The sequence below is a fragment of the Berghia stephanieae genome, chromosome 6, assembly GCF_034508935.2.
Source record: "Berghia stephanieae isolate SIO BIC M18660-M18661 chromosome 6, UCSD_Bste_1.3, whole genome shotgun sequence".
NCBI classification, from domain to species: Eukaryota; Metazoa; Mollusca; class Gastropoda; order Nudibranchia; family Aeolidiidae; genus Berghia; species Berghia stephanieae.
In genome coordinates this window covers 3,539,596-3,556,738 of record NC_088365.1, presented here as the reverse complement: position 1 = coordinate 3,556,738, position 17,143 = coordinate 3,539,596, and the positions used below count along the sequence as shown (strand labels likewise).

At 35.1% G+C, this 17,143-nt stretch overlaps 1 protein-coding gene across 2 annotated transcripts; it reads left to right on the top strand.

Annotated features, from left to right (window-relative positions):
- Positions 1 to 1,965: 1,965 nt before the first annotated feature.
- Positions 1,966 to 15,397, top strand: LOC144975986 (uncharacterized). 2 transcript variants are annotated; one of them, XM_078920236.1, is made up of 3 exons: positions 1,973 to 2,293; positions 7,970 to 10,202; positions 10,710 to 15,397. In XM_078920236.1, exons 2-3 carry the CDS (start codon positions 8,180 to 8,182, stop codon positions 14,840 to 14,842), a joined length of 6,156 nt encoding a protein of 2,051 aa, XP_078776362.1. In that variant the 5' UTR covers positions 1,973 to 2,293; positions 7,970 to 8,179; the 3' UTR covers positions 14,843 to 15,397. The 2 variants fall into 2 exon arrangements, with proteins under 2 accessions (XP_078776361.1, XP_078776362.1); XM_078920235.1 differs by having other exon boundaries at positions 1,966 to 2,293; positions 7,970 to 15,397.
- The last annotated feature ends 1,746 nt before the right edge of the window (positions 15,398 to 17,143 follow it).

Genomic DNA, 17,143 nt, shown 5'->3' with positions numbered 1-17,143 from the left:
AATACAGTTTAGTGAGAACAACTCACAAACGCGGATGGCAAAAACAATAACAAAGGCCTGAGTGACGTCATCCTCGTTCTATCTATAGACGCAGATCCCTTCTATATACAATGTTGAGAGGATTCAGGACTTTGAAAGAATGTGAGTTATAACGCTGAAACCTCTATCCATCAGATATGGCGTCGAGACTGCGATGATAACAATTTAGCCTCTTTCCAAAGTGCAGGAAATTTGCAACACATTGCTGCTCTCAACCAGAAACCTGGTCTATGCATTAGGGGGTGCATGATGATTCGCAATCTATCAAAAATACACACAATTTGATTTCAGTACGAAGTATCAAGTTTAAGTACTAACTTTTAAAATTATCTAATTTAAATTAGATTATTTCGGACCTGGTAATACAGCATAGAACTTGAAAAAAAACAGGCTGGTATTTACCCACCCTGCCCATTATTACCAGCTGTCCCTGGAGTAGGAACTTCTTGACCGAGATGCATGGAGATGTGGCATTCATTATGGCAACCCTGCAAAATGCGGGATAAGCTGAAAGAAGAAGTTCTATACACTGCATTACACATTTCCTCCCCGCCTACCCTTTTTTAACTTAATTAATTGCGCACCTTTTATAAATATCTATTGTTCTATTTTAATTCGTGCTTCCTTACAAAGGAGCATTACTATTTCCTACCCCATCAATGTTTGTGCTTATTCATCTTAACAACGCCACTACCACGTTATCTCATTCGTATGCAGTGCTTCATTCATCCTGTTTTGTTGATAAAGGGAAAACCCGAAACGTCCATTTTATATGTTTTCGTATATTAAATTGAAGCTTACATTCAATTTCACATTGTTATTTAATTGTGAGTGCCTAGTGCAATTAGCTGATGATTTTTTTTTGTTGGTTTTCCAATATTTTCCCTTTATAAATTACTTTTAATGCAGAATAAACCGTTTCCACATTGAGAGCTGTGAGAATTATCACAACTCGGGCTTCAATTAAACTATAATTGCATTGCCGTTACTTGTCTTTTGATGAAAACGTTAAGAGTTAAGATCATATTTTAAGTCCAGGTAGTATTGAAATTCGCCTTTGAAAGGATACGCTGTTGGCTTTTTTTGTTGTTGTTCAGGTGTGTGTGTGTGTGTGTGTGTGTGTGTGTGTGTGTGTGTGTGTGTTTTGTTTTTGTTTGGGGAGGGGGGGGGGGGGGGGTATTTTGTGTTTGTTTTTATAAAGCACCGCTTCGATGTTTCTTTCTTCTTTATTTTTTTCCTGGATGGCAAGCGGTTGGCTGTGGGCGCATGCACATACAAAACGAGACATCGAGGTCACAAAACGAAACATCTAGGTCACAAAATAAGACATCTCGGTTCGTTTATGCCATGGCAGCAAACAGCAGCAAACCAACTCGGGCGTCTTCGTCCTCCAAAGACATTCTCATAAAAGGTAAAAGAGCCGTTGCTCGAACGAGCTTAAAGAGCACTACTCACTACAGCTCTGTCCGCTGGATTACAAATATATGAGCCCTGCCTGCATTAGCCTAAAAATGTCATCAACTTGGCTTTAAAACGCCAAACTGGCATTCAAATGCTGAACATGATATTTTAATTGCCAGCTTGGCGTTTGTTGTTTGAGTGTGTGTTTTTGTTTTATGTTTTTATTTAATTATTTATTTTTGTTTGTTTGTTTGTTTGTTTGTTGTATTTTGTTTGTTTGCTTTTGTTTGCTTTGTTCTGTTGTTTGTTTCTTGTTAAGCAAAATTAATTTGGGATTCTCGGTTTGTCAGAAATTTATGTTATTTTAGGCTTCTGTAGTCCCAATTTATTCTTTTATCTATTCACCTATCAAATCAGTTGATTTGTTTATTCAGTTATTCATTAATCTATTTTGCCGTTAGGCTGAAAATAGTTGACAGCTTTGAATATTGGTGTCATTTTGATCTATATTTTGACATATTTTTCATATATTATCTGGCAATTTTATACGGAAAAAAAAAATTTCCTCGTATCTCTCATCTTCCATTTGCCCATTGTTTTATTTGTTTAGTTAATTGATTTTTATTTCTTCCACCGAGGAAAATGAAAGAGGAACAGTGCTTAAGGACTGAAAATGATAGATGTAAGATTGAACAACCCTATGATTGGTAACATTCTAGACAAATAATCAATAAGAATGAACTTCTTGATGATAATGTAGGTGTACGTACAGGCAGTAGTAGGTCAGGACGTATTGAATTATTGGCCCATCTGAGACTTGAACTTGATCTGAAGCAGGAGCCTAGAAGAAAAGGTAAACTTCCGCTATTGTACCTTTATTTTTATAATTTGTTAATATTAATTTTATATTGGCTGCGGCTATTTGGACTCGAGTCTGAATAGTCTCCCGTGGCTTTTCGGACTCCAATTCCATTGCGCATGTGCAATCAACAATTGTCTTCCACGACAGTATATTTTTTATTTTATTTTTTATTTTTTAGTTATTGATAATTATAAATAGAATTGATACAAATCAAAATATCAATTACAGTAACTTTATATGATAAGAAAGACAAAATTATTGATCAAAAGTAACAAAAGTCAGTTCGTTAAAGTAACTGCTGTCTAAACTAAATGCCTTCTTAACAACACAACGCGATGTCCAAACAAAATCAGAGAAGCGGACCAGAATACTGGCTTCATGACGGTAGGAGGTCAAAGCCGAAAGGACGCCCCCGACCAGATTAAAGCGGGGAAGACCCAAAGAAACCTGGCGAAGAACCATGGAGAAAGAATTAAAGGAAGCAGGCCTGTCGTGGAATACAGCCACCGCAAAAGCAGCCGATCGCAAAAAATGGAGATGTCTGGTGGATGCTCTATGTGCCGCAAGGCCCGAAGAGGATTAAGCCAATTCTTATAGTGTTAGACAGGCAACAATCCTTCTACAATCCGAAGCAGGGGTTATGAGACTCATGAGTCATTTTGACATGAGCAAAACAGAATTTCTTCTGAAGTCTTCTTATATTTCTTTATCAGTTCTGCCCACTGCACTGTGTTTCATTGCGCACGCACATTGGACTCGGTGAGTCCGAATAGACATGGGAGACAAATTCATACTAGAGTTCGAATTGCCACTTCGTTTTATATTTATATAATTTCAAATTGATTTATAAAAATCGATTTTAAAAATCCCTTTCTTTCTTTTAACTGTATAAGTCTTGATTTTATGATACAATACAATAGTTGTACAATATTAATTTCATTATCGAAGTGACTATTTCTGTTTCTCCGAATGCTCGGGAAAATAAACTTGATCTCTATTCTGACCGGTTTCCGTTCTCAAGATTTCTTTGGTTATTTGCGAGAGTATCTGTGTGAATGGTGATTGAATGTGTATGCATTTATTTATTTTTTGAGGGGGGGGGGAGTTCTTTTGCCAGTGCTTGGGTGCTCTGTCTTTTATTCCCAACTTTCAGTTAGACTTCTTTCTTAAGTTTGTGCTATCTTTCAACCTCTGTTCCTGTCTTTAGACTTTGGCTGTTATTCAGGTTTACTTCTGTTCTCTCTTTGACAGTGCAGCGCGAAGTGCAAAAGTGAAAGCGCCATGGAGTATTCGCGATAGCACAATCCGTCTTTGTCAACAATATGCTTAAAAAATGCTAGCTTGATTATTCCTGAGAATTTCCTGTTTGAGCATTTACTTTTGGATTGACCTCGCGTCCGTAAACCATCAGCAACTGGAGGCTAGCCGACCATTCAGAGAAATAGAGTTCAAGTTTATTTTCCTGAGTGTTCGGAGAAATAGAGCGGCCTTTCGTTATTGTGATTTTATGATACATTTTACATATTAGCGATGATACATTGAATTCGTTAGCATTCATGACTCATCGGTCTGACAAGAATTGGGGAGCTAGATACATTGTTGAATTGCGGTTTAGTAATCCCTTGTTATTGTTAGATCTGTTTTTCAAATCAATCATGAATGGGGTGGCCAGGATTAAAAGTTCTCTTGGTGAGGATTGGAGAGAGAGAGAGAGAGAGAGAGAGAGAGAGAGAGAGAGAGAGAGAGAGAGAGAGAGAGAGAGAGAGAGAGACAGAGAGAGAGAGAGAGAGAGAGAGAGAGAGAGAGTCAAGTTGGCTTTGTTTGCAGACAAAAATAAAAAATAAAAAATTGCCTTCATATCCTAGCATTATGAAGGTTCGCGAGTTCTCGTTCAAAAGTTTATTTAGGCCAATCCCGGCCAGTAACTTTGTAATTTTTATTTGAACAATACAGTCAAACCCGTCTATAACAGTTACCCAAGAACAATGGCCACAGTGTTCTTACAGGTTCAATGACGGGGAGGGGGGGGGGGGGGGGGAGGTAACACTATCTTAGCCTCATCTTATTCAAAACACTGGAACCTATCATGAGTCATCGTGCATTATTTTTGTTGGTGGTGTTATTATTAATTATTATTATTATTATTATTATTATTATTATTATTATTATTATTATTATTATTATTATTATTATTATTATTATTATTATTATTATTATTATTATTATTGTGTGGTCTTGTGGTATGACACTCGCTTCTGGATCGGAAGATCCTGGTTTCGAGCCCCGCTCGGCGCATAGTTGAGTTCTTGAAAAAGACTCTTTACTCACATTCTCTCACTTTACTCAGGTGTGTGTGTGTGTGGGGAGGGGGGGGGGAGGTTACTATGTTGCAACATTCATATACTGTCATAGCCAATCATGGCATGGGGCATTGAAAATAGAACGAATGGCGAAGTGTTAAGAATAAGCATAGAGGTGTCAGCTATGCGAAACGGCGATGGGGTGTGTAAGTAGCTGTGTGTGTCTGTATGTATATCATATTGTATACACACACGTGCACTGCAGATAGATTCACACAATAAACACATACGGAACCGTCAATGCCATAGTAAATCTTCAGTGATCGATTAATTAATTTTGTAAAACTTTGGCTGGGTGAAATTAGTTCGAGAAGGAAACCTGTTCGAGGCAAAAATTAGTTCAAGGAAGGAATGGAATTATAACAAGGAATAATAGGGAAAAAATTCTGGACATTCATTGTTAACGGCCAGGTACTCATTTTACACCTGAGTATGGTGAGAGAATATGAGTAAAGAGCCTTTTCCAAGGACTTAACAATGCGCCGGGTGAGGCTCGAACTCAGGACCTTCCGATCTGCAAGCGAGTGTCATACCACAAGACCACATAACCACACTAAGTTGGTAAGAATATTTCCATAAATCATGTCTGAACCAGGTGATCTATTTGGTTTGCAGTGCTTAAATAGGTTCTTGACTTCTTTTTCATCAATAAGTATTGGTTCTTCCTTGTTGCTCAATTCAGTGTGATAGTGATAGTTGTTGAACAGTTGTTAAATCTGCAATAGAAATCATTAAGCTCATTTACATCTGGAGTGTTACCGTGTAATTTGGGACCTTTTATGCTTTCAATACACCCATTTGACAGATCATTTTCCAGGCTTCTGCAACATTCGAATTCCTTAATTTATCCTCTATTTTATTTTTATTAGGTATTTTCTCTTCTTTGATCGCTTTTTAAAGACTTTTCTCTACTTCATTTTTTTTTTTAATTGCCAGTCATGTGAGCCAATTTTTTTCTCATGGATTAAATATTTGAGGCTTTTGACAATCGACGTCTTGTTGTTTGGATATATCTTGGCAATTTTACATTTTAAGCAAAGATCACAACAAAAAGTAATGTTGTCTGTCACCATGTTAGTCCGCTCGTCAATTTTTTATTCTGAAGGCATCAGTATATCCCTTTGTATGCAGTTAAAACAACTTTGTAAATTTGATTTATCATTTCTGACCACTTTCAAGTTGAAATTTCTATAGGGCTATGTTGTTTTAGTCGCTTGTTGTATGATGTAGTAAAAGTACGCTTTTGTGATCAGATGTTCTTATACTTGATTTTTGAATGCTTTTGTATGCATTCTGATTTCGGAAAATGTGAATGAATTTAGACACGGATTCAGAGATCGCCTGTCACCAACGATCTACTTGTCAAGACTGTTACCAAGTATGGTAAATAAAAATGCCTGCTATCTAAAGGAAGTCACTCTAGATGAAAAAGTCTTGTTTAAGTGGTTCCAACATTTTGTAATGTTCTTATGAAAAAAAAATATGTTAGGGTGCTTTCTTATTTATTACTATATGTGAACATTTATTTCTTTTAGAATTGTCCTATATATCAACATTGTTGCGACAACAGGGAATTATCAATACAAATAAGTTACATAGCAAAACCAATAACAAATGTGATACTTAAATCAACACCAATAGGATCATATGGGGGCATAGGAGATTGGGACATTCATGGTTTTCTATCAGTAATTTTTTAGTCTGTTCAATTTCATATTCCTGGGTGGGGTTCCCGACCTCCCATAGTGGGCAGGGAGGTACTTGCTGTGTCTTCTATCCTCTTATATCTGTTTTCCAATTGCTTTCTGTCTTTGTCTTGGAAGGAGATTACTTTGTTTTGTCCTGACACTGGCCAGAGTAGTCCTTGGCTTGGAGAGAAGCAGTCGAATGTATAGTACAGTTTTTTCCTTGTAAATAATCTCTCTGTTATGTACTATTATTTTTTTTTTTTAACGTATGATTTGTAAACATTTGAGTGTATTTGAGTAAGGGGATCTTGTGCTAGTTAATGGGTGAAACTTATAGGTGATTTCAAACTAAGTACACTGATAGTGTGCTCTTGGAATCGTAACTCTGTTCCCTATTTGAACCATTTCCCCTTTGTCTTACTTTTTCCTTTTAATTGTACATCTAGTATATGTTTTTACTATCCAATTTTCTTCCTTTTTACTGGTGCTGATATGACCTAAATGTGTTGCAAGCGCTGTAAAACCCTTAAAAACAAAAAAATAAAATTTCATATTCATTATTAGTAGAATCTAAACGGGCATAAAATTTGTTCAGTTCATTTAAATCAATATTGTCAGGTACTTTTGATCTGCTTTCATTATAATTGATAATTGTTTTCATGCCCTTCCAAGTTATTGTAATGTTGCCTGATCAGAAAGTTTTCTCTACTTTTGTCCTATAACATTCTTTACATTTAATATTTTCTTCTCTGATATCTCTTTGTTTAGTTTTGATTTCACCTTTGGTACCATTTATGAATATATACTTTTTCTCATTTAAAAGGGATTTCAGTCCCTTTGTTATCCATGGTTTGTTATTTGGATAGCATTTGACTTATTTTCTTTCACACATCTGCTGCCACACAAAAGTTTACATACTCCGACACATAATCATTAAGTTCATTCACACCCTCACAAGTGTCAATAAAAACATCCCAATCAGTACACTCGAAGCAGCCACACAACTTCTCACACAAACTATTTTTCAAGATATGAACACACTTCACCACAGGCTTAAAACGTTTGATGACAGGACGAAACATGGGTAATAATAACAGCATGTTGTGGTCAGACAAACTGGTAAAAGAGTTGCAGAAAAATAGGTCAAGGGTCGGATTGTCATAAGTAAAACATTAAACAAATTGTGAGAGACCAGGAATTATTATATTTTTGTAATGGTTAAAATCTTCAGTCACAATGAAAACACAGTCAGGCAATTTACTTTTTTCTTTTTCAACATTACTGATTAGTATTTTCGTGCCAACATTTACATCGTCACTGGAGGGAATGTAATCTGTCGTGATGTTGAGTTTAGAAAATTCTCTATGTAAGTGGTCGTACACCCACAGTCAATAGTTCAATGTTGTTGTTTGACATTGAGGAGATATTATTATAAGGGTGACACCAATTGTTGCACACAAGAAACACACACAGTTAACTTTTATTTCATCTGTTTGTTTTGTTTTGGGTTGTTTGTTTTTTTCCCTACTATTCCAACACTCATCATATAATTTCTTTTATGTTTGTAATAAATTTGCTTTATATTTCAATACTTAATGATTTATTTATTTTAATTTCAGGTTTTCTTGAGCAGGGCTGTTCAACATTAATTTTGAGGCGGAGAATCATTTGGAGAATTCAAATAGATGTAATATAACAATGTTTTGATACAGGTTATATGGTTTAGTATTATTCATTTTATATAAAAGCTAATTGGATGATAAAAGTTTGTGAAAGTAAAATGTAAGGAACGTGTTGAAAGGCTCGTCAAATTTGATACAACACCAGATATGGAATATGCAACTTCTTTTCCTTGTGAAAACATTGGCAACTCTACTCTAGTGAAACTGGAGACAACTGACATAAATTTGAAGAGAAATGATGAATTCTCTGTAATCGATCTTCGTCAAGTTGATAATTTAGAAGTGAAAGATGAAGTCTGTGGAACAGATGAATTAGTCAACAGAGGCCATGAAACTTTTAAGGATGACTCAGCAAGCGAATTTGTAAAAGAGGAATTTATGCAAAGAGATGTAAAACCAGATGTAAAGGATGACGTTAGTCACAAAATTACAGAATTTAATAATATGTTGGATTTATACCTTGACAGATGTGTCGGCATGAGTGACGAAGATATATTGGAAAGTAATGATCATCATACTGTTGACATAAGCACAGATCCTGGGTTTCTTAATCTAGAAAACTTTCAGTGTGAAAATAGTGGAGAGTCACCAGATAATAATGATGATGAAATCAGTGGGATCTCCACACAATTCAGAGAGGCTAGCGCTTTACAAAAACATCAAAAGAAAAGAAACAAAGGGCGACCTATTCAGAAAGTAATGACAAAATCTGTTGAGTGTAATGGTGACTTTGACAAAACTCACAATGATCCTAAGATTCCCCAAATACTTAGATGCAATAGTTGTAGGGCAAAATTTGGAACTCAAGTTGATTTACAGAAACATATGAGATTTCATACTGGTGGAAGACCATTTAAATTTAAATGTTATTACTGTGATATGAGATTTATAAATCGTAGAAGTTGTAGCAAACACCGAAGAAAATCCCACATTGGATGTCCTGTCAAGAAAGCAGTCAAGGTGTCATCAGTCTTTGGCAATGCCAATGATGATTTACCAACTAGAAACGTTGAACTGAATTTAGACCTTGACATTTGTCAAGGCATGAGTGAGAAAGATATATTGGAAAGTGATGATGAACAGACTATTGAAATTAACATAGATCCTGGATTTCTTAATCTAGAAAACTTTCAGTCTGAAAACAGTGGAGAGCCACCAGATAATAATGATGATGAAAGTGGGATCTCCAAACAATTCAGACAAGCTAGCGCTTTACAAAAACATCAAAAGACAAGACACAAAGGGCGACCTATTCAGAAAGGAATGACAGAATCTGTTGAGTGTAATGGTGGAGAGTCACCAGATAATAGTATTGATGAAATCAATGGGTTTTCTACACAATCCATGTGTAATGCTCAGGTAGTTGAAGCTGAAAAGAAAGCTGCCAATGGCAAGAATCCCATAACTGACAACGTCTCTGCCTTTCTTACAAAAGAGCCACCTCTGAATTTGGATTCAGAATCTTTTAGAGATAACCAAGAGGATACATCCTTTGATGAAAACAATTCTTATCATATGCATGTCAACAATCGTCAGGAGATGCTTGCTCATGGTAAGAAAAGTGATGAATCCAATAAACCCCGAACATTCAGATGCAATTTTCATATAAAGGAGTCAAGTGAAAAAACTAATTGTAAAGAACACATTCTGACTCAAACTGGTATAAAAGTATTTAAATGTTGTCACTGTGGTATGAGATTCAAGTTTTATAGTAATTATAGCAGACATCGAAAGAAATACTTTTTTGGATGTCCAGTCAAAAGATTTGTCAGGAAATCATTACTTATCAGCAATATGGAGGATGACAAGTATGGCTACCTTACTAGAAACTGTAAAGTGAATCACCCAAAGTCTGAAAATGGCACTGACAAAGCTGAAAAGAAATCTGCAGAGTCCAATGGCAAGAATCCCATAACTGACAATGTCTCTGCCATTTTTACAAAAGAGTCACCTCCGAATTTGGATTCAGAATCTTTTAGAGATAACCAAGATGATACATCCTTTGATGAAAACAATTCTTATCATATGCATGTCAACAATCGTCAGGAGATGCTTGCTCATGGTAAGAAAAGTGATGAATCCAATAAACCCCGAACATTCAGATGCAATTTTCATATAAAGGAGTCAAGTGAAAAAACTAATTGTAAAGAACACATTCTGACTCAAGCTGGTATAAAACCATTTAAATGTTGTCACTGTGGTATGAGATTCAAGTTTTATAGAAATTATAGCAGACATCGAAAGAAATACTTTTTTGGATGTCCAGTCAAAAGATTTGTCAGGAAATCATTACTTATCAGCAATATGGAGGATGACAAGTATGGTTACCTTACTAGAAACTGTAAAGTGAATCACCCAAAGTCTGAAAATGGCACTGACAGAGCTGAAAAGAAATCTGCAGAGTCCAATGGCAAGAATCCCATAACTGACAATGTCTCTGCCATTTTTACAAAAGAGTCACCTCCGAATTTGGATTCAGAATCTTTTAGAGATAACCAAGATGATACATCCTTTGATGAAAACAATTCTTATCATATGCATGTCAACAATCGTCAGGAGATGCTTGCTCATAGTAAGAACAGTGATGAATCCAATAAACCCCGAACATTCAGATGTAATTTTCATATAAAGAAGTCTGGTGAAAAAACTAATTGTAAAGAACGCATTCTGACTCAAGCTGGTATAAAACCATTTAAATGTTGTCACTGTGGTATGAGATTCAAGTTTTATAGTAATTATAGCAGACATCGAAAGAAATATCTTTTTGGATGTCCAGTCAAAGGACTTGTCAGGAAATCGTCAGTTATCAGCAATATGGAGGATGACAAGTATGGTTACTTTACTAGAAACTGTAAATTAAATCACCCGAAGTCTGAAAATGGCACTGATAAAGGTGAAAGCTCCTTTACTATTTTAAGGGGGGAGCTGTATCAAAAGTCAAATGAGGTTACTCGAAACAAGGTAAAACCTGTTTGGAAAAATTCTTATCATGTAAGAAGTAATGAAGTTTGTGAAATAAATTATGAACCTAAAATTAACAACAATAATAATGATTCTAAAATTACCCAAAAGTTCAAGTGTAATGTTCGTGAAAAGACATTCGGATACAATAATAATTCTGGACTCGAGGAATACATGAGAATTCATTCAGGGAAGAAGCGTATAGGAAGACCTATGCAGGGAGTAATGAGGAAAGCATCAGAACCCAAAATAACATTTGTATTATGTGAAATTTGTGGTAAGTTTTGTTGTAGAAAGAATTATCTTGGGGTGCACATGAGGGTTCATACTGGTGAAAAGTCATTTAAATGTCATTGTTGTGATATGAGATTTGCGCTTAGTTGTCATCATATCAGACACCAAAAGAGATGTCACATAGATGAGGCAGCCAGGGAATCATCAGTCCTTAACAATAAAACAGATAAAAAGGACGGTATCCCAACCATCAAAGTTGAAAAGAAATCGACTGAGTCCAGTGGCAAAAATAGTGTCTCTAGCCCTTTTACTACAGAGCCACTTCATAATTTCGATTCAGAATCTGTTGAATATAAACAAGAAGATACATCAGTTGCTGAAAACAATTCTCAACATATTCTAATTAACAATTCTCAGATGATGTTTGCTAACAGCAATAAAAAAATGATTTTCAATAATCCTAGAAAATTCAGAAGTAATTTTCTTAAGAACTCTAGTTGTAAAGCTAATTTAAAAGAACAAATGAGACCTCAAACCAGTGTAAAACCATTTAAGTGTTGTTACTGTTTTATGAGATTCAGGTTTTATAGTAACTATAGCAGACACCGAAAGAAATACCATTTGGGATGTCCAGTCAAAAGAGCTACCAGGAAAACATTACCAATCAGCAATATGGAGGATAACAGGAGTGTTTTCGTTACTGGAAACTGTGAGATTAATCAACTTAAATGTGAAAATGGCACTGATACAATTGAAAATGCCTTCCCCACTATTACTGAAGAGCAGCATCAAAATTTAAATTTAGAATCTGACTGGGATATACGATATGAGACAAAGTTAACTGAGAAAGGAAATGAGTTTAATACAAGTAATGCTAAACACAAAATTAACAATAATAATAATACTGCAATTCCCCAAAAGCAATGTGATGTTTGTTGTAAGATGTTTGGATTCAATATAGATCATCTTGAGGAAAACATAAGGATTCATTCTGGGGAAGAGCCGTTTAGATGTGATTCCTGTGATAAAAGATTCAGGCAAAGTAGTGTTTTGCCCAAGCATCAAAAGATGAAGCACATCGGATATCCTATTCAGAAGGTATCGAAGAATTCATCAGAGCCCGAAACTGGCAATTTTATATGTGAAGTATGTGATAAGATATTTAAACAAAAAAACCATCTTAAGGTTCATCTGAGGATTCATACTGGTGAAAAGCCATTTAAGTGTCTTTACTGTAATTCAAGGTTCAGACACTCTGGCAATTTGTATAAACATCAAAGGAGAATACATGTAGGTCGTCCAGTTCAAAAAGTAAAAAAGAAATCCAAAACTGGCAATTTTATATGCGAAATATGTGATAAAATATTTAAAGAAAAGCGCCGTCTTAGTGGTCATCTAAATACAGTGCACAAACAAAGTCCTGTTCAAGCTGTGAAGAAATCATCAGAGTCTGAAACTGGCAGTTTAAAATGTGAAGTATGTGATAAAATACTAAAACATAAAAGAAATCTTCCGGCTCACCTGAGGAGTCATACTGGTGAAAAGCCATTTAAGTGTCTTTACTGTAATTCAAGGTTCAGATACTCTGGCGATTTGTATAAACATCAAAGGAAAATACATGTAGGTCGTCCAGTTCAAAAAGTAAAAAAAAAATCTTTTGAGAGTAGTGGTGACACGAGTAAATATGAACCAGTCCAAATCAGAGTTGAGTGTGATAATGGCATGGACAAAGTTGACAGCGACCTTAAGTTTCCCAAACAAATTGGATGTAATATTTTGACTGAAAATATTAGAACTGAGGCTCATTTACAAGATCATATGAAGATTCATACTGGCGAGGATCCATTTAAATGTTATCAATGTGACATAACATTTATGGATTTTAATTCTCATGACAAACACATAAATGCAGTGCACAAACAATGTCCAGTTCAACAAGCTGTGAAGAAATCATCAGAGTCTGAAACTGGCAAATTTATATGTGAAGTATGTGATAAAATATTTAAACAAAAAAACCATCTTACGGTTCATCTGAGGATTCATACTGGTGAAAAGCCATTTAAGTGTCCTTACTGTAATTCAAGGTTCAGATACTCCAGCGATTTTTATAAACATCAAAGGAAAATACATGTAGGTCGTCCAGTTCAAAAACTAAAAAAGAAATCCGAAACTGGCAATTTTATTTGTGAAATATGTGATAAAATATTTAAAGAAAAACGCCATCTTACGGGTCATCTGAGGATTCATACTGGTGAAAAGCCATTTAAGTGTCTTTACTGTAATGTAATGTTCAGATACTCCAGCGATTTGTATAAACATCAAAGGAGAATACATGTAGGTCGTCCAGTTCAAAAAGTAAAAACTAAATCTTTTGAGAGTAGTGGTGACACGATTAAATATGAACAAGTCCAAATCAGAGCTTTGAGGAAGTCTTTTGAGTGTGATAGTGACATGAACAAAGCTGACAATGACCTTAAGTTTCCCAATCAAATTGGATGTAATATTTTGACTGAAAATATTAGAACTGAGGCTCATTTACAAGATCATATGAAGATTCATACTGGGGAGGATCCATTTAAATGTTATCAATGTGACATAATATTTATGGATTTTAATGCTCATGAAAAACACATAAACACAGTGCACAAACAAAGTCCTGTTCAAGCAAAGAAGAAATCATCAGACTCCGAAACTGGCAGTTTTATATGCGAAATATGTGGTAAACCATTTAAACAAAAAAGCCATCTTACGGCTCACCTGATGATTCATACTGGTGAAAAGCCATTTAAGTGTCTTTATTGTAATATGAGATTCAGACATGCTAACGTTTTGTATAGACATCAAAGGATTAAACATGTAGGTTGTCCAGTTCAAAAAGTAAGTAAGAAATCCTTTGAGCTTAGCGGTAACATGAGTAAATATGAACAAGTCCAAACTGGAGCATTGAGGAAATCTTTTGAGCGTGATAGTGACATGTACAAAACTGACAGTGACCTTAATATTTCCAATTCAATTGGATGCAATGGTTTGAGTGAAAGTATTGGAACTGAGGCTCATTTAGATCAAATGAAGATTCATTCTGAAGGGAGTCCATATAAAAGTTATCACTGTGACATGCAATTTATGGATTTTAATGCTCATGACAAACACATAAATGCAGTGCACAAACAATGTTCAGGTCAACAAGCTGTGAATAAATCATCAGAGTCCAAAACTAGCAAATTTATATGTGAAGTATGTGATAAAATATTTAAACAAAAAAACAATCTTACGGCTCACCTGAGGATTCATACCGGTGAAAAGCCATTTAAGTGTCTTTACTGTAATTTAAAGTTCAGATACTCTGGCGATTTTTATAAACATCAAAGGAAAATGCATGTTGGTTGTCCAGTACAAAAAGTAAGAAAGAAATTATCAGAGTCTGAAACTGGCAGTTTTAAATGTGAACAATGTGATAAAACATTTAGACACAAGTCCCAATTTGAGATTCACCAGAGGGTTCACACTGGTGAAAGGCCATTCAAATGTCCTTATTGTAATTTGAGATTCAGATATGCTGGCGTTTTTTATAGACATCAAAGGAGAAAACATGTAGGTTGTCCAGTTCAAAAATAAGAAACATATTCCTTTGAGAGTAAATATGAACAAGTCCAAACTGGAGCTTTGTGTGTGCGATTGTGACATGTGCAAAACTGAAAAGGATCTGAAGATGCCCAAACCCAAACCAACTGGATTCGATACGTTGAGTGAAAGGGTTGGAACTGGGACTCATTTAAAAGGACAAATTATGATGAAGATTCATGCTGATGATAGAAATAATTACAAAACGGATTATTATGTCTCTAGCAATTATTTATCGTAAGAGCCACCTCTGGTTTTGGATTTCTAATCTGTTGAAGATATCCAAGACGATACATCTTTTGCGGATAACAGTTCTTACCATATTCATATTAACAATTCCCACATGATGTTTGTTAAAAGTAAGAAAAAGTTTGATCCCAATAAACCCCGAAAATTTTGAGGTAATTTTTGTATTAAGAAATCTATTAGTAAAACGAATTGTAAAGAACAAATTCGAAGTCAGACTGTTATATAACATGTAAATGTTGTTACTGTTACTGAAGTATGAGATTCAGGTTTTATTGTAATAAAAGTAGACATCGGAAGAAATACCGTGTGGGATGTCCAATCAACAGCTACCAGGAAACCATTACTGATGAGCAATATGGAACCGTTCTTTGATGACGTCGGCTTTTTTCAGCTGATTTTACCCCCCCCCCCCCCCCCCTTGCATGTCAGCCTATAGTCAGATTTCTCTTGACCCCACTTAAAATTTAAAATTAAAAAAAAATAAAAAAGACAATTTTTTAAACTTAAAATTAATACAGAAATTTAAATCGCAATTTAATAGGGTTTTTTTTATTCTTCTATTTTTTTAAATTTTTTTTTACTAAATAAGAAGTTGAAAAGAAAGTTGAAGGGTGATTTTTGAGAAAAAAATTTTTTAAAATAATTTTTGGAAGCTGAGGTCAGCTTTGGGTCAGCTGGCCTCAAGACCCCCCCCCCCCCCCCTCCACTCAAGACAACCCACATTTTTGGCCAAAGTCACATTTAAAACAATCATTTGTAGTCCTCCTCCTCTCTCTCTCTCTCTCTTTTTTTCACAGGATGATACGTGGAGATATATCAAATTTCTATATTATTTTTGTGATTTTCAGCATGAATAATATAAATGAAATGACAATAAAGGTGATATTATATAATGGCCTTCAGATAAAGAAGGGTGGGTCACTGAGTGAGAGCTAGTCCTCATGATAATAATATCAGAGGTCTTGTCATAAAAAGCAAGTTATGGTTTCCATTGATACAGTTTAAATTGAAACCCAAAAAAAAAAATGTTTTCCTCAATAACTGGGGTTTTCAAATTCATTTTGATGCACAGTGAAGGATTTGTTTTTAAAAATTATTTTCTTTTTTTTTTTTTTTGGGGGGGGGGGGGGGGGGGGGAGGGGGACATTATGAAATAAGCTTTATTCTAACTCTAACTCCTTAAAATAATTGACTAATTACTTATAATTACTTATGTTCCTCTTCCTGTTAACCCAAATATCACTGGTCATGTGAGTTTAATACATAGGTACAAGTCTACCGCAATGATTCTATAGTACTCTCAAGTGGGTCATGGTCTAGACCAACAACTTTTTATAGTTAGATCCTCCAAACTTCTGTTGACAATGATATGTACTTTCCATTCAGAGCTATGTAAACAGAAGTTGTCTCCGTGTTACAAAACTACTTTGATGTCGAAAAGATTAGCATATTATATTTATATGAACTATCAAATCGTTATCGTCTTTCGGTAATGGTGACACTTGCACTTGCAAGACTCATTCATTTTGTATTGTAAGCATCTTTAACACTTTTTCATTAAACGGCCATGTTGATAATCTTTAAAATCATCATGACTTTTTCCTTATAATTTATACATTGGTAACGGCAAACCTAATCGTTTTCCTGGCTGGGGTTCCTGACCTTCCATAGTGGGCAGGGAGGTACTTACTGCGTCTTCTATCCCCCTATATATGTTTTCCAACTTGCTTTCTTTCTTTGTCTTGGAATGAGATTACTTAGTTTTGTCCTCTGTCCTGGCCAGATGCCCTGGCTGAGAGGGAAACAGTCAAATGTATAGTTAGTTTTGGGAGATGATATTTTTTTCCCCTTGTAAATCTGTTATGCACTGTATTATGTTTTGTTTATGTATTATATATAATTTGTAAACATTTGAGTGTATTCCTCTTAGTCTTAGTAGGGTCTGTGCTTGTGTCTGGATGAGACTTTTAGGAGATCTCAAAGTATACTGATAGTGTGCTCTTGGAATCTACATCTGTTCCCTATTTGATCCAATTCTCCTTTGTC